The sequence below is a fragment of the Hypomesus nipponensis genome, chromosome 13 (assembly GCF_054491055.1).
Source record: "Hypomesus nipponensis isolate SF chromosome 13, ASM5449105v1, whole genome shotgun sequence".
NCBI classification, from domain to species: domain Eukaryota; kingdom Metazoa; phylum Chordata; class Actinopteri; order Osmeriformes; family Osmeridae; genus Hypomesus; species Hypomesus nipponensis.
The window spans coordinates 5,599,742-5,616,628 of record NC_140373.1 but is presented as its reverse complement, the minus strand read 5'-3'; the positions used below and the strand labels follow the sequence as shown (position 1 = coordinate 5,616,628).

The following is a 16,887-nucleotide window of genomic DNA, read 5'->3' as shown; positions in this document are numbered from 1 at the left end:
TCGTGTCACAAATGTATCCAGAGAAAATCTTGTTTTAAAAGGTTTAGCAGTAAGGGTACTACTCTCAACAGGGAATATGTATTTCACGCACATACACACACATATAAGGACATTAAATACACACACACACACTACATACTTCTTGTATTTTGTTTTCCTTAAGAAGGGAAATCTGAGGTGAACTTGTGTTCCAGGCTATGTAGAATGTATCCTGTGTGTCAGCTCGTTGTCACTAGAGAGACCTCACACAGAGAACAATGTCAACATGGTAACTTAAGGGAGTCCAGCTGTACGTTGCACACTCCCACCTTTTTCTGGGCTTTTTTCTTTCAACATTAATTTATACTACTCTTCATTCCTGTATCCCTTTTTGACTCCTTCAAAGCTCTTCAGTTTTAACTGCCTATAAGACTTGGCTGACTACCCCCACAGCAATTACCACTATTTTCATTTTCAATATCAAGTATTTGCTCAGGATATAATTATCATTAGGACTTCCTTTTCCACTCCTGGTAATAACTCACATTTGTGAAACATCCCTCACTTTTAACTGCGTTCTTTTTCCATGGCAAGACAATACGAGGGTGAAGAAAAATTCAAGGTCTTGCTCAAAAACAACCATGTCTACCTTTCAACGAACTCAGCCTAATTTACACATTAGCAAAATCACTTTAATTTCTGGGAAATATTGCGGTGTGAAGCAAGCATCAAAGGCAAGGCTAGCCAAACACCCAGCATGCTAGGACATGGGCCTCTCAAATCTGGCCAGTGCGTTATTCCAAGTGGTGGAAAATGTGAATCGCTCCTTTCACTGCGCCTCCTAATCAAAGCGTACAGCTACCAGACTCCTTGTCCGTTTCTGTTGATTTGGTGTTATTTTTAAGCAGGGGGGCTTGGGTGTTGGAGACTGCAGGTCTATTTATACCAACGGATGTGTGAAAACGTCACGTCTGAGACTTTTGACCTAATGGATGCTAAGAGTAAATGAACTGTTTTCACCTTCCATTGATAAGAACTAACTACAGTTTACAAAGCGTTCATAATTCTACATTTCATTAACCATGCTTTCCACATAATGTTAAACTGTATTAAGTGAAGTGAAGCATAGGGTACCTCCCCTTCTCAAACCCAGTGATGATTACCCTCACTAGCGTCATCTGGACAGGAGGAGATAGGGAAGGTAGCCAGCCACTGGAGAGTGCGATGACTTGATTGTGGGTTAGCGGAGCCTCCGTCGATGCAGTCTATCTCCAGCATGGCAGAGAAGGGAGTGTCGGTAACTGCATGGAGGCAGGAAGGGACACCATGCCACTGGGGGCTTGTTCGTCGGCACCGCTTAATTAGAAACAGTCCGGATCATTTGCTGAAAGAACACGAGCCCAAATGAGAACCAGGTGGAAGGTCCGTCGGGCTTTGCAGAAATACAGGAACCTCTTATTTATGAGGCTGGGTTCCTATGGGTTCCTCACCCAAGGACTGTGTGAGGGAGTGTATGTGAGAGTATGTGTGTGTGTAGGGGGGATGGTTGAGTCAGTGTGTGTGTGTATGTGTGATTGGGGCCATCTCTCGTACCACACCCCCAGACGAGGATGTGGCTAATGTGGAACCTAATGTCAGGGGGTCAGTCTGAGAAGGTCATAGCTAGGAAGCATTCATCATGTCACACTGGGTTGAAAAACAACCCTGTTCAATGATCCCTTCTAATACATCTGAATAAAGAGCGATTCAAAACATACGTTCTTCAGTGTTTTATTAATCCAAAACTGATCTAACACATTCTTGTTTAACCTTTGTGGTATTTATGTTACTGTGAAACGTATAGATGATGCTGCAAATAGTTCCCTCACAATATTGTATTGTCAAAGTACTATTAAGAGTATCAGTACAATCTATACAATACATATTTCTCTGTCTGAAAAACATCTAGCTTCTTCCACTTATCTTCACTCAGTTGTGGATGATGTTCTGTAGTTCTGTCTACACATGCTATAGATCTTTCTTGCAACCAGATGAAACATCACAAATCTTCTTGTGTAACTCATCTTCACTGGATTCCATTGTGTAGTTCTGTCTGAAGAGTCAAACAAAAACACAGTTTGGCCAAAACCTGTTACTGTCCCTTTTATAACACTTTTGCTCCACCTAGTGGAGAGAGAGAGAGAGAGATAGAGACTTAGTCATACCTCCCCACCGTCTCCTCCCCCACTATCACTATTCCTATGCACACAAACAAACATGGCCATCACAACAAGGTTAAAAATGAGGTGGTAAAAAAGGTATATTTTTCAAACACTTCCATGATAGAAATGAAAACAGACAGGGCTTGATACAGAAAAGTGAGGGACACTCACCAAGGCCAAGCTTCGGGTCTTTCTTTAAGGACACAGATATGACTTCTCTTTCTGCTATGGCACCATTGGTTGGGTTATCTGTCAGGCACAACATAACCACATCACTACAAGTTGCCATACATCCGACGACACTACACACATTGCAAATTCCTCCCAGCATTTCACAAGAGAACACACTTTCCTTGCGAAGGTGAGCGAGCGGAGACAGTAAATCAACTTGAGTTCACCTAGCAACCCAGCGACAGTGACAACCACCACGCTACCTCAAGCTGAGCACCAGGATGATCATACTAGGCTGGGAGCAAGGTTGCCTTCGCTGCTCCTGGAAGCTTTCCAGCATGCACTATACTGTCCCTGATTGCCCAGTGCTAGGAGGTTAGTGTCAGTAAGCTCAGATAATCTACCCATACCTCTTAAGGCAGAGGAGGAGGAGAGGGCCACAGAGCTACTCCTTGGGGAACAGGCGGGGGAGTTCTGGCCTTCCAACTGACACCCACCACTGGCCAAGATACAAGGGGACACAATAGTTGGAGGTAAGATGTGATTCATATCATATATGTGTGTAAAAAAATTGAAAGAACTTCAGGACAAACATAAAAAAGGTTTATCCTAAAAGATGGATAACATGGTGCGTGTGTGTCTCCCTTCTACCTCTGTTCGTAAAGGTCCTTCTCCTTTTTTAAGCGGGCCTCGATCCTGGCGGCGATGTGGTCACACAGCTTGGTCATGGAGTTGTTCTTGGGCGTGGGCTGTCGTGGGTTGTCGTTCAGCGGTGCCTCCGAGATGGAGACGCTCCTTCTCTGGCTGTTCTGGGCGCGGCACACCGCAGCATACTGGACTATACTCTCCTCTGCGGGGAAAGTGGACCCTTAAGTTAAAACGTTCAAAAGATATTACTGTACGTGTGCTCTGATTCACCCCTGTATTTCACTCATTCAAACAGTTATGATGAGAAGGATGAGTGCAACGCCACATGTGACTCTTTTAGAGCTGCCTCATTATGATACACAGTAACAAACGGTGAGGCAGTGATCAGGGTGAGGATGTATTTGTTTAAATGTTTGTTTAATTAATCAGATATCCAAATGATATCCTCAACCAGGGAGTGAGATTGCTTTTCTCTTGACAAAATGAGTTAGGGACCACATCAGTGAGTGGAAGAGGACCAGTGTCTGACCTGAGGCCAGACTGTGGCTCAGCTGTCTGGAGTGCATCTCATTGTTGAACTTGTGCTGGGCAGAGCAGAGGTTACATAGGTACTTGGCAATCTTCGAGCGTTCTGTCGCAAAAATATGTTTCTTCTTACTTCCCCGACTCTCAATAACAAGCTTGCGCCTCTGTGGGGCACACACACACACAGACAGAGACAGAAACAGAGAGAGAGAGATTCTGTCACATGTGCCTGTGAGATTAGTTAGGTTTAAACGTAGTGTCCAGGTCTAAGCAGTTCGGCAGAGTGAGTCCAGGTCAGACCTGAGGTGGCTCTACTGTACACTGCTCTGGTATTATAGTGCTCTCCTGAGCTGGTCAGTGCTCACGAACAGCAAGAGGGGAATGCATACAAACCTACAGTGGAATTATAGAAAACACGCAACTGAAGACAGAGACCTTCAGCTGCAGCTCCATGTTGAAATGTAAGAAAGAAAGAAAAGAAAAGTATAAAAATGTCTCCCTTACCTTTTCTCTCTCTTTATCCTATGCTATCATTTCTCAAGGGGAACAGCCGTCCTGTGTTGTCCACACTGGAGATCTGCTCTGTCCTAACCAGCCCTGTCCCCAAATGTGGAGGGTCTGCTCTGTCCTAACCAGTCGTCCCCAGCTGTGGAGGTCTGCTCTGTCCTAACCAGCCCTGTCCCCAGCTGTGGAGGTCTGCTCTGTCCTAACCAGCCCTGTCCCCAGCTGTGGAGGTCTGCTCTGTCCTAACCAGCCCTGTCCCCAGCTGTGGAGGTCTGCTCTGTCCTAACCAGCCCTGTCCCCAGCTGTGGAGGTCTGCTCTGTCCTAACCAGCCCTGTCCCCAGCTGTGGAGGTCTGCTCTGTCCTAACCAGCCCTGTCCCCAGCTGTGGAGGTCTGCTCTGTCCTAACCAGCCCTGTCCCCAGCTGTGGAGGTCTGCTCTGTCCTAACCAGCCCTATCCCCAGCTGCCCTGCAGCATTTTCAGGACACAAACACCCAAGACCATGTGACTATAAATCATTAGTCTTTGTGGCATTAAATGAAAACAAGTTAATTTAAAGTCAATGGAGCACATGCAATCGACTCTTACTAAACCAAATTCTCACAGTGTAAATTACAGCTTGGCTCAGTATTGTGGATTGTTACGAGTCATTTTTAGTTGTTGTACCTGTATGTGCAGATTCCAGTGCAGTCTTTCTTCATCTCACTGGGAGGCCCACCATCTCTGATGCATGAATCCACTGATTCAGAAGGAAAAAAAAACGCTCATCAATTCACATTCACTTATTTGTCTTTCAATAAATTATTCCAAATCATGCAGCATCTACCTTGTTAACTCTTGTATACAGAAAGGTTTGTCTTGTTTAGTGTCTAGGTTATGAGCAAAAAATAAGAATAATACACAGATTGTTTTAATTGTAGAACTGACCATTCTAGAGATCTGGAACCACACCCAGAACCCAGGATCTTCTGATAATCAGGAAGTAGTCTCCTGGATGTAATTTGATGCTGGTGAACTTTCCTGGGACATCACTCAGGTGCCAGTCAATGTGTCAATATGTGGCAGAATTCCTTGAAAAAAAAGAGAAAAAAAAAAAACTTATTGAGGCTTGTTCTTGAGAGTTACATTTCTCTGTGTGTGTGTGTGTGTGTGTGTTTGATTACAGTACCTGGAGAAGGTCGACAGAGAGCCAGTCGGACTTCCGGAGGGGACCCTCTCAGCAGCTGGAGCACCCTCTACAGGCCAGAGAGAGAACTGTCACTACTTGACCCGATTTTTCCACAGACTCAAACCCAAGCTCTCACCTTTAATTTGTGATTTCACACTTCTGAATTTAAGATCACATGTAATTAACATAAACCTTAATCCCAATCCTGAAAAAGACAACTAACATTCCTCAACTCATGACGTCACAGACATGGACACTGGTGTTCTTCTCTCTAGTCACCTGATAGGACAATCCCTTGAGTGGTTCACCATTGACCGCCAGTATGACATCACCCTCTTTTATACTGCCGCTCTGCTGGGCTGGCTGTCCCGGGAAAAGCTGCTTGATCCTCACCAGGCTGCCTAAGCCTCTAGAGGGGTCCAGCTCACAGAGCAGGAAGCTGAAGCCCAGGCCGTTCAGGCTCTTCCTCAAGGTCACCTCCAGGGTGTTGTCTACAGGGGCAGGGAGCAAAGGTCAGGGGGTTGGAGAAAGGGGAATGGTGGGAGGAGGGGATGAGAAGGATGAGGGATGGAGGGAGGGGATGATGGTGAGGTCAGGGAAGAGGAGAGAGAGGGTTTGCCTGTAAAAGTTAACCTTTTTTCCCACAATGGTTTTACAGCTATTTAAATATAGTGGTTTAATCAATATCCATGTCTCATATTCCCAAATATATACACATACAGTACCAGTCAAAAGTTTGGACACATTTTGCCTTGAACATGTGTCCTCACTTTTGACTGGTACTGTATATATAATCATCCACTGGGGTCTTCCGTCAATTTCACTTCATGACACTAATTGTGACTGAGTGTCTCCACATCTTACCATCAGAGACAAAGTCATAGTCCTTGAGGGTGTAGGGTGTGGTGATGATGGAAGGGCAGCTGTTGTTCCTCATCTGGCTGACCTCTGGACTGGCACTGTGGCGGGACATGCTGTCGGTGTCTGGGCTCAGGCAGACACGGGGCAAGGTCATGACCTCCCGCTCCACCACCAGGGTCACCGCCTGATTGGAGGAGAGTAGAGCAAAGGACAGGGGGTTTGGAACACTACGTGTTGAGTTCTGTTATATATTTACATATTTAAACACATGCATTTATCATAGCACAGCTTTCTGTTCCTGAAACTTGATATCTTTTACCTCTCCAGTTTGGGCCAGACACTCCACGGCCTGCTCATGTGTGAAACCTTTGAAGTTGATCCCATCCACCACAAGCACTCGGTCTCCTGTCACACACACACACAGATACGTGCAAACACACACACACACACACAGATACAAGCAGACACACACACACACACACAGATACAAGCAGACGCACCCACAGACACACGCAAATCATTTACAATGTTTAGACAATTAAATATTTTCAAGCATTACTTTTCTGTGACAGTCCCCATAATGGGGAAAAAATCCCAACTCTGCTCTCTTAAGAGGTACAACAGCGTAGCACGGTCACAGAACACAGTCCACTGAACTGTACCTGTCTGAATGCGTCCGTCTCTCTCTGCGGCACCCCCGGGAACAAGGCTTTTGATATAGATTCCACCATTGCGAAGGCCTGTGTTGACACCTCCCTGAACACACAAGAACAACAACATGTTAGAGTCAAACAAAGCCTCAGTGATAACTTGAAAACACATTTTGCAGAATTGATTTGACCATTTCTGTTCCAACTTCAACCAAGAACATTTCACATGTTTGAAAGCTGTCAAGGTAAAGAGCATCCATGCTGCTCCTTAGCAGTGCTGAGAGAGGCTACTACACATTACCTGGAACTTTGTCATGTGACCGTGTAGCTTAAGCATGCACAACGGCTTTGCCTTTCTATTGCCCCCCCCCCCTCCTACACTGTGAGAAGGATTGAGATTGAGATTAAAAGGAACGATAGTGTATGTTAATCGATCTGATCAGCAACTAACACAGAGGCAGGGGGAGAGAGCGAGAGAGCGAGCGAGCGAGAGAGAGAGAGAGAGAGAGCGAGCGAGAGAGCGAGCGAGCGAGCGAGAGAGCGAGCTTCAAACAAACACAGCAGGTGTGTTCTTGCCCTCTCTGCCTTGATCCCTGTTCACATCCTGTCAATCCCCCGCTCCCTAATCAGCATTAACATCTTAATGATCCTGCAGCTGCCTCCTTAGACACCTGGACTCTACTGGCCTCTACTTTACTGGATGCAACAATAAAGTCTTAGCAGCCCACAGATGATCCAGGCTCAGCTGCACGCTGCTAGGAGACTGAGGCACAGAACCTGACTTCCAGAGCACGCAGGTAAATGTACTGAAGAAGCAGCTTGAAATGCCAGAGCTAGTTCTAAAACCTAATGGGGACATACTCTGCCCTGCCCCTTCCCCCCACCTATAGCTTGGGGTCTACAGATAGAAATCCAATAGTACCTGAGGCCCAGTTTAAGCTCCAACCCAAACACCAGCCCCAGCCCCAGCCCCATTCCCAGTACTAGCTCCAGCCAGCCAGTCCAAGAAGCTTAACCCCAAGGGTCTGATGGATTACTCTCTCAAATGAAGAGCTGCATGCTGACTTGCTATTTGCGTGTGTGAGTATGTGTGTAGAAGGGAGTAAACGAATCAGGCACATAAACCTTTCACTGACTCATCCTCTACCAGGTAACCTCCAACACACTAACCCCTCCGCCTGTTTGCCCCTACAGCCGTTTGTGTGTCTGTAATATCATTAGCCAGCCACCCTTTCTGTCCAGCTTGAGGGTGTACTGCTTTCCAGCCTCTAAGCTGGGGCACCCTGAGAGCCGAATCAAACTGACCTATTGGTTCATCTACCCAGACACACAAAGTAGAAGGTACTCTGACCTTGACATTGGGTGAGTTTATTTTATTTGTTCTCCTCTCCTTCCTTCCCGTTTCTTGTTTTTTTCTTTGATTGATTCTTGTTAAGGTTAACAGTGTGTCCTGCCCAGTCAGACTGTATGTGAGTCCTGGGAGGGTGGAGCAGTCAGACTGTATGTGAGTCCTGAGTGGGTGGAGCAGTCAGACTGTATGTGAGTCCTGAGAGGGTGGAGCAGTCAGACTGTATGTGAGTCCTGAGAGGGTGGAGCAGTCAGACTGTATGTGAGTCCTGGGAGGGTGGAGCAGTCAGACTGTATGTGAGTCCTGGGAGGGTGGAGCAGTTAGACTGTATGTGAGTCCTGGGAGGGTGGAGCAGTCAGACTCACTGCAATGCTGATACCCAGACTCCCAGTCTTCTTCTTCAACTCCACAGTGATGATTTCCTCTGGTCTCACGCAGTTCAGAGACAGAGAAGACCTGGAGCACATGTCCTGCAATGGGCCGGGGGAAACAGGGTTTGACAACAAGTTAGAAGAGAGGACAGTCACATGTACATACACATGTATATCCTGCTGTCACATGCAGTCAGTCAATGTCAAACACCATCCTAATCAACGCCTTCGCTCTGGCGACTTTCTCTTTATCTCTCTTGCTCTCTGACCCTCTCTCTCCCTCTCCAGTGGTTGAGGCTTACCTGGGCGTTGAGTATGCGTACGTCGGGGACATGGAGCCTACTGCCAGTCTTGGGGGTCATCATGATTGACACTATCTCATCCAGGTCGTCCTCCCCAGACCGTCCGTCAGCTGTTAGGGTGGTCTGGGATTTGTAGTTTTTCAGCTGAGGAGACCTCACGCTATTTGGTGTTAAGGCAACTGGGAGGCACAAGTTATGAATATGGTTCAATATGTAGTTTTTCAATACTGTATACCAAAAGTGTGGAAGACAGAAGTGCAGTTTATAGAGATTAAGCATTTTTTGCCAAAAGCGCTTGTGCTCTATGGAAAATACATAGTCAAACAGGCAGGCATGCAATCAAATGTACACACACACACCAACTATAGTAACGTACCTTTAGGCTGCGATGCTATGAGCTGTACCTCCTGGGGGCTGTTCTGCATGACCTCTGCAGCTTCGCTGAAGGTCATGCCCTCCAGACTAGTCTGGTTCAAGGAGATGAGTCGACCACCTGTGGGGTGATGGGTGAGGGATAAGCAACCATAAGGGATGCTAGACCGCTGTTCACATGACATTTCCTTTCGTATGTTATGATAGACAGCAAGGCCCCGAATGATGACATTAATCTATGGCCCAGCCCACTTCTATCTGGGATAGAACAAGTATCTACATGTTTTCTCTTATAAGCTTTTAGTTTCACACTACTTGCTGTACTGATCTTCAATCTAGTATCTGCAAGCTGTGGCCTACTGCGCTTGTCTGGTCCTACCTGGTCTAATACGTCCTTCTTTATCGGCAGGTCCGCCAGGCACAATGGAGGCTACAAAGATGCCCAGGTCATACCTTCCCACCGTCTCCTCCCCCACTATCACTATTCCTATGCACACAAACAAACATGGCCATCACAACAAGGTTAAAAAAGTATATTTTTCAGTCACTTCAATGATAGAAATGAAAACAGACAGGGCTTGATACAGAAAACTGAGGGACACTCACCAAGGCCAAGCTTCGGGTCTTTCTTTAAGGACACAGATATGACTTCTCTTTCTGCTATGGCACCTTTGGTTGGGTTATCTGTCAGGCACAACATAACCACATCACTAGAAGTTGCCATACATCCGACGACACTACACACATTGCAAATTCCTCCCAGCATTTCACAAGAGAAGACACTATCCTTGCAAAGGTGAGCGAGCGGAGACAGTAAATCAACTCGAGTTCAACTGGCAACCCAGCGACAGTGACAACCACCACGCTACCTCAAGCTGAGCACCAGGATGATCATACTAGGCTGGGAGCAAGGTTGCCTTCGCTGCTCCTGGAAGATTTCCAGCATGCACTATCCTGTCCCTGATTGCCCAGTGCTAGGAGGTTAGTGTCAGTAAGCTCAGATAATCTACCCATACCTCTTAAGGCAGAGGAGGAGGAGAGGGCCACAGAGCTACTCCTTGGGGAACAGGCGGTGGAGTTCTGGCCTTCCAACTGACACCCACCACTGGCCAAGATACAAGGAGACACAATAGTTGGAGGTAAGATGTGATTCATGTCAAATATGTAGAGTAAAAGAATGGAAAGAACTTCAGGAAAACCATAATCAATCACATCATCGTTAATCACAAAAGATGGATAACATGGTGCGTGTGTGTCTCCCTTCTACCTCTGTTCGTAAAGGTCCTTCTCCTTTTTTAAGCGGGCCTCGATCCTGGCGGCGATGTGGTCACACAGCTTGGTCATGGAGTTGTTCTTGGGCGTGGGCTGTCGTGGGTTGTCGTTCAGTGGTGCCTCTGAGATGGAGACGCTCCTTCTCTGGCTGTTCTGGGCGCGGCACACCGCAGCATACTGGACTATACTCTCCTCTGCGGGGAAAGTGGACCCTTGAGTTAAAACGTTCAAAAGATATTGCTGTTCGTGTGCTCTGATTCACCATGTATTTCACTCATTCAAACCATTATGATGAGAATGATGAGTGCAACGCCACATGTGACTCTTTTAGAGCTGCCTGTTTGTTTATTAATCATAAAAATGATATCCTCAACCAGGGAGTGAGATTGCTTTTCTCTTGACAAAATGAGTTAGGGACCACATCAGTGAGTGGAAGAGGACCAGTGTCTGACCTGAGGCCAGACTGTGGCTCAGCTGTCTGGAGTGCATCTCATTGTTGAACTTGTGCTGGGCAGAGCAGAGGTTACATAGGTACTTGGCAATCTTCGAGCGTTCTGTCACAAAAATATGTTTCTTCTTACTTCCCCGACTCTCAATAACAAACTTGCGTCTCTGTGGGGCACACACACAGAGACAGAGAGACAGAGACAGAGAGAGAGAGGCAGACTCATAGTAAATAAACTTGCTGTGAATAAAGGCCCTATGTCTACACACTGAAATACTCACAATTCATTCTGAATCCATAGCCCTGATAAACCCAGCTAAACTCACAGTGGAGGAGATGCTGGAAGTCTCCCTCCAGTGGAAAGTCTGACTGGTGGAACGGAGGCCCTCTTTGACCTCGTAGACCATGACTCCTTTGGCACACACCCCAATCACCAGCTCCCCGACCACAGGCTTCTTCTCTCGGGCCACATTGTAGAAAAGAACCCCATACTCTGGAAGCTGCTGGGCCACCTGAGAGCAAGGAGGAGGACAAAGGAATGATGACGGGACAAGAGCTCTAATGAAGACACTAACTAAACCAGGACCCGCCCCAAGCAGACAGTTCAACTTCAGATTGAAATCAGCTTTGCTTTTGGTGTGAAGAGAAGCGGCCTCAGGAAGTAGAGCCGTTACTTATTCCGCCCACAAACTGGACTTGACAACATGGTTGACACCTACACAAAGTGACCCATGGCTCTGGGAAGATTTACCCTGGTTGACCTGCTGGCTGAGCTGGGAGGTTGGAGTTTACCCTGGTTGGACACTGGCTTCTGACGGGTACTCTGCCCATGCAAGCTTACAATGTGACCCATATGTGTCATGGTTGTTCAGCTACCATGCAGTGTTAGCCCCTGTATCAAGGACTTTGAGGCCCTAACTGACTGGGAAACCTATGCGTGACTGTGAGCTGGTACAGAAATACTGTGCTACAACATTCAAGGGCACTTCATAAATACATGCTATTATGTTAAGGGAAATCGAATTAAAGTTCTGTTCCAACCTTAGGTTAAAAAACGTTAAGAGATATAGACACGGTCATACACGTCAAACAGATATGATGCAGCTTGATTTGACACAGGAGTTTAGTATTACCCTGAGGAACTCCAGCTCTGATTCATCTGGGAGCATCTGGCCATTGTTGTTGTGCAGACGTATCAACTCATCCCTGAGGAAAGGCAAGGCCCTCTTCTCCATGATGCTCTTAGGTACGTACTGGTCGGGTCTGTAGTAGTTCCTCCCATACACCTGCATAGGATGGACTAGGTGGTCAGAGCGTGGTACTCTTCAGTTACATGAGGTTCATTTGTAAGAATGTGTGTGTGTGTGCGTGTATGTGTGTGTGTGTAGGTACCTCAGGCCTGCATTCCCCATATTCAGCTTGCAGCGCAAGGCCCCCCAGGTACAGGCCTGTCTCCTCATGGCACGCCAATCTGTCCTCCAGCAAATCCTTCCTCAGCTGCAGGTAGTACTGGTGACGGGTCAGCTTGTGTCTGAGAGATTAAGGAATGACAGAATGGATAGATAAAACAATGGATGGATCAGTGCATGGAAGCAATGATGGATGGTCGGATAGATAGACAAAAGAATGGCTGGTTGGTTGGATGGATGGATGGCAAATTAAATAGTGACTTGCACTTACAAAAGGAGAGAAATGTCTTTGACGAAGAATTTCACTCTGAAGAAAAGAACAAATGTGGATGTAGGCACTTTCTTCCAACTGTCGGGGGCGACCTTGGATATCCTGGTGTCATTGTCCAGGAAGAAGAACTCATTATCTGTGACAGAGGAGAGAGAAACAGGAAGACATGCAAAAATATTGTAAAATCTGCTGATCAATTTTTTTTCTTCATGTCCATACATCCATCCATCCATCACCAAGCTTAGGTTATTACCATCAATGTAAGCAAGGCCAAAGTAAAAGTGCTCCACCAGGTTTGAATGGGCAACAATCATGTCGAACACATCCCCGCCTGTTGACTTGACGTCACACTTGACTACGATGCTCTGGCCGTTTGGCATGATTACACTCAGCCCCCTCTGGCTGGACGCTGCTTTCCCCTTCTTTGACTGCAAGCAGAAAACAACAAGGTTGCCATTTTAAAGAACAATTTCATCCCAAGGATTTACAAGACGGTAAATACCAAACGTTTTATCAAACGTTGATAGGATTTCTTGTCTTGAGAAGTATACACTGTTTGTCACAGTTAATGAAAATATGGAAAGTTTTTTTTAAAGATCCAGTGAGATTTACCACTATGGACATGGGTAGTTCCAAGACAATCAGTGGCTCTTCTAACATCCGGATGAACTCAGGCCCCATATCCTGTGAAAGATGCATAACTGCTCAAAACATTTCTTATATCCACAATATACAGAAATGAGATTTGCTAGCATACCTGGAGTCTTCTCTCACTGAGACTCATGGACGATTCAAAGGAGGTGATTGGACGGGTGATGCTGTGACGATGACCGTCCAGGTATGGGCTGTAGGGGCTTCGTGACTGCACGCTGCAGTAGCTATCTCTGTGACGCATGTTCTGCGGAGTTCTGGGGAAAAAGTACCATCATTTTTCAACAACAAACCTCTCAGGTGAATACATCTCCTGGTGTGATGCTTCATCGACCTTAATGTACCAGAAACAAAGGAATGAATGAAGGAATAGTTTCAAGGAAGAAAAGCAACAAACCCAAAGACATGGCAAGGATGTTGAAATTGTTGACACACATGCATGTTGGAACAGTGTTCCATTAATTCAAATTCAACTCTAATTCGATGTAAACACTTGGTTGTCAAGCATGGACAGCAAATAATTTATTTATTTGTGTTTACACAGTCCCATATCCAAGAGATGTCTAATAGAGTTAGACTGTTTACAGAATAAGGTGCTTCTGTGTGGTACCTCAATGGGTCTGTCTGAAACGGGGATCCTGAGAAGGTGCCTGAGAACTTGTGCCTTGCAGACCAGTTTTGGGAGAAACTCCCTGTAAAGTAGGCACACAAGTAGAACATCCATTAGAGTATAAGGTCAAGCTTTGAAAGAAACAAGGAAAAGGATAGGTCTTCACTCTCAATCACTTCATCTCTTATGTAGGTGCTCTGTTGGTCAGTTTAATTACTGTCCCTCGTGAATTTAAAAAGGAAATTATAATTTGAAATTGTAGTTTGTGCAATTTGTTTTTTAAACTGAAGTTGGAGGAGAGGAAGGTAAGTAGTGTAGAGTAGCTTACCATGCAGCCTCTCCCTGACCATCTGACTTCGGTCTGTCAGTTCAGCTCCATTTTCAGTCATGGATACATGATCGACCTAGCAAAACACACAAGATTACAGCTATGTAATGGGTTGTCACACTGAACTCCTCCCTTACATTTACATTTATGCATTTAGCAGACGCTTTTATCGAAAGCGACTTCCAAGAGAGAGCTTTACAAAAGAGCATAGGTCACTGATCATAACAACGAGGTAGTCCCAAACACTGCAAGCAGCCAAAACATGAAGCATACATTGTGAAAAACTAAACAAGTGCCAAAGGGAAGACCCATAAGAGCATGCAGTTATACAAGTTACAAATTAAAACAACATGAACCCCAAAAAGTGCAAGACTGTACCTGTAGAAGAACAATCAACAGTAAAATATTTCACAGCGAGTACAAGAGTTCAAGAGTTAACTTTGTTATAACTAACCTACAACCTTGGTACTGGTTGTATATCACAGTCACATTTATAAAGGAAGTTGTAGATTCCTCACAGCTCTTCAATCTGACTCCCCGTGTTCGACTCTTGGATTTAGCATGTGAGTTTTTTCACAGCACATTTAAGCATGAGTTTAAAGTGTCCTTTGTATTAAATATTTCCCAGAACAACAAATCTTTGCACATGCTGAACCAATGTGCTAAGCCAGCATGCTCTGTCATAAGAAGATAGGATAAAGTTCCTAACCCTGAGCCATTAGGGATTGCTGCCAATTGTGTTGCTGCTAGTCCGCACCCTCCACCAACTTCCAACAGTCATAGGGCCCATCTCCAATATTATTAACATCGCATTCAGAGATCATCCTCCAATCCTTCAACGAATCAACACTTGGCTCCTATGCAACAGGTGGTGTTTGGGTTTTGGTAATGCTTCCTATGTACAGGGTGCAGTTAAGTGTGAATAAGCTTAACACTTAATAAAGTGTTGGATGCCGGGGACCTTAATCCTTGTAAGAGTCTACGGCCGCATAGGGCACGGCGACCAATTTGATCGACCAGTTTGTCGGAATCTCAACAGGGGACGAAAGGAATTAGTCTAATCTAACATCAGGACAAACACAGCTGAAGATGACGACTCATCACGTTCAGGTGCTATTTGTAAAGGTATGACAACCTGCAGCAATTTATCGAGTTGCTGATTTAAACACCATCAAATGTTGACCAAACTATGGAATAGGAAGGAGTCACCAGACAATGTTGTCCCTTTACGCAACATACTACCAGATTATGAGCAGCTGTGTGAGAAGTCCAAAAATAATCTTTGTTGACAGCTACCAAACCAAAGCATGCTGACCCAAGGCAAAAATCAACAAATCAAAACCAGTCAAATCCCACCCAAGAAAAACCAAGTCAAGCCAAACCAAGTCAAGCCAAACCAAGTCAAGCCAAATTGCAGCAAGCTGAACTAAACCAAGACAATCTGAAGAAAACCAAACTCACAGAGTCTCTGTAGACATCTTCCACCAGCTGTTTGATGAGTTTCTCAGGAGGGGGCAGCAGAGAGGCCTTGTGATGCAGCTCAGAGGTCTCCAGCACGGTCAGCAGGTCGGCCCGCCTGTGGGCCACATCCTCACACATACTCAACAACAGGCTGTTCAAGTGCTCACTTAGCTGGACAGGCTAGATAAGGGAGAAGAGGAAGGGTGGAGGGTAGTGGAGAGAGAGAACGAGAGTGTGAGGTCAAGACAGAAACAGTGACGGAGGGGGGATGTGTAATTGGTCTTTGGAAAAAAGCTGCACTAAAAAGTCCTGTATAAAAGCTTGTATACTAAATCACCTGGTTTTGAGGTACATGGTAGTCGACAGACCAGAAAAGAGTCATACCCAGTGAGTAAACAACCATCTGGAGGAAGAAACCAAACCAAACTATTGTACATTCAACGTAAAGGTAAAACAATGTTTATAGAGAATATGTGCTGCATTTGGACTAGACAACCCCCATTTACTGACAGGCATTATTATCTTCAACTACGTTTAGCGAACTGTCCCATGAACAAGTCTAAAAGTTATATGAAACAAGACCACTTATTCCAGAGTCTCAATGGAACTCTGTGTGTGTCTGACCTTGTCTGTTGCAGTCTTGCTGGAGGCAGCCTGTCCTTGTTGGACCTCAGGCGCTGTGAAGGACACCAGATCCTCCGACCGGGCACAGCTCTTAAACGCCAAGCCACCGTTGGCAGACAACAGCACTGAACCCGGGCTTAAGACACTACACATGTTACCTGGACCTGGACCAGAACAACCATAAACCATGATATACCGTACATGTCAAATGAAAGCCTGAATACTTGCAGAATAACTCTGCTCTGACTGATCGGTCTGTTCATAAATACAATGTAGTTTGGTCTTCAGCATCCTGCAGGTACCTTTGCAGGAGATGTCCAGTAAGGCCTCTACAGTGCCCAGCAGCAGACACCAGACCTCATCCTCCTCCAGAGGTGACCCCCGGGCCTCCAGCACCTCCGCCAGGGTCACAAATGTACCCATCCTTGGGAGCACACACATACAGGAAAGGGATAAACTATTGTGTTTAAGAAAACAACCAACTACAGAGAAACCCAAAAGGCTCCCTTTGATCTCTCTCTCTCTCTCTCTCTCTCTCTCTCTCTCTCTCTCTCTCTCTCTCTCTCTCTCTCTCTCTCTCTCTCTCTCTCTCTCTCTCTCTCTCTCTCTCTCTCTCTCTCTCTCTCTCTCTCTCTCTCTCTCTCACACACACACACACACACACACACACACACACACACACACACACTCACACTCACAGTGCTTCAGTTGGCTGTA

The 16,887-nt window shown here is 45.8% G+C and overlaps 2 protein-coding genes across 2 annotated transcripts; both read right to left on the bottom strand.

Annotated features, from left to right (window-relative positions):
• Positions 1-1,784: 1,784 nt before the first annotated feature.
• LOC146259664 (uncharacterized) lies at positions 1,785-3,977 on the bottom strand. The gene is made up of 6 exons (XM_084670448.1): positions 3,960-3,977; positions 3,529-3,688; positions 3,003-3,201; positions 2,762-2,850; positions 2,352-2,429; positions 1,785-2,071 (listed from the first exon to the last, which is right to left on the bottom strand). Exons 1-6 carry the CDS (start codon positions 3,975-3,977, stop codon positions 1,944-1,946), a joined length of 672 nt encoding a protein of 223 aa, XP_084526574.1. The 3' UTR covers positions 1,785-1,943.
• A 621-nt stretch (positions 3,978-4,598) lies between these two features.
• Positions 4,599-16,593, bottom strand: frmpd2 (FERM and PDZ domain containing 2). The gene is made up of 28 exons (XM_084670609.1): positions 16,473-16,593; positions 16,171-16,334; positions 15,884-15,949; positions 15,547-15,726; positions 14,086-14,161; positions 13,758-13,839; positions 13,254-13,404; positions 13,109-13,180; positions 12,750-12,924; positions 12,497-12,632; positions 12,209-12,347; positions 11,950-12,102; positions 11,143-11,328; positions 10,824-10,983; positions 10,367-10,565; positions 10,116-10,204; positions 9,706-9,783; positions 9,479-9,586; positions 9,104-9,220; positions 8,728-8,906; positions 8,420-8,524; positions 6,719-6,812; positions 6,376-6,461; positions 6,060-6,240; positions 5,475-5,686; positions 5,196-5,262; positions 4,955-5,097; positions 4,599-4,766 (listed from the first exon to the last, which is right to left on the bottom strand). The coding sequence occupies exons 1-27, from the start codon at positions 16,591-16,593 to the stop codon at positions 5,060-5,062; spliced, it is 3,414 nt and encodes a 1,137-aa protein (XP_084526735.1). The 3' UTR covers positions 4,599-4,766; positions 4,955-5,059.
• Positions 16,594-16,887: the final 294 nt, after the last annotated feature.

What these genes read in the sequence shown, in the direction of transcription:
- frmpd2 (XM_084670609.1), bottom strand. Translation starts at nt 16,593, where the DNA reads ATGGGTACATTTGTGACCCTGGCGGAGGTGCTGGAGGCCCGGGGGTCA. An exon ending in AAAGACATTTCTCTCCTTTT is followed by an intron (nt 12,348 to 12,496) that starts GTAAGTGCAAGT and finishes TTAATCTCTCAG; the next exon opens with ACACAAGCTGACCCGTCACC. An exon ending in AGACGGACGCATTCAGACAG is followed by an intron (nt 6,462 to 6,718) that starts GTACAGTTCAGT and finishes TGTGTGTGACAG; the next exon opens with GAGACCGAGTGCTTGTGGTG.
- LOC146259664 (XM_084670448.1), bottom strand. An exon ending in GAGCCACAGTCTGGCCTCAG is followed by an intron (nt 3,202 to 3,528) that starts GTCAGACACTGG and finishes CTTTCCCCGCAG; the next exon opens with AGGAGAGTATAGTCCAGTAT. An exon ending in AAGGACCTTTACGAACAGAG is followed by an intron (nt 2,851 to 3,002) that starts GTAGAAGGGAGA and finishes TATCTTGGCCAG; the next exon opens with TGGTGGGTGTCAGTTGGAAG.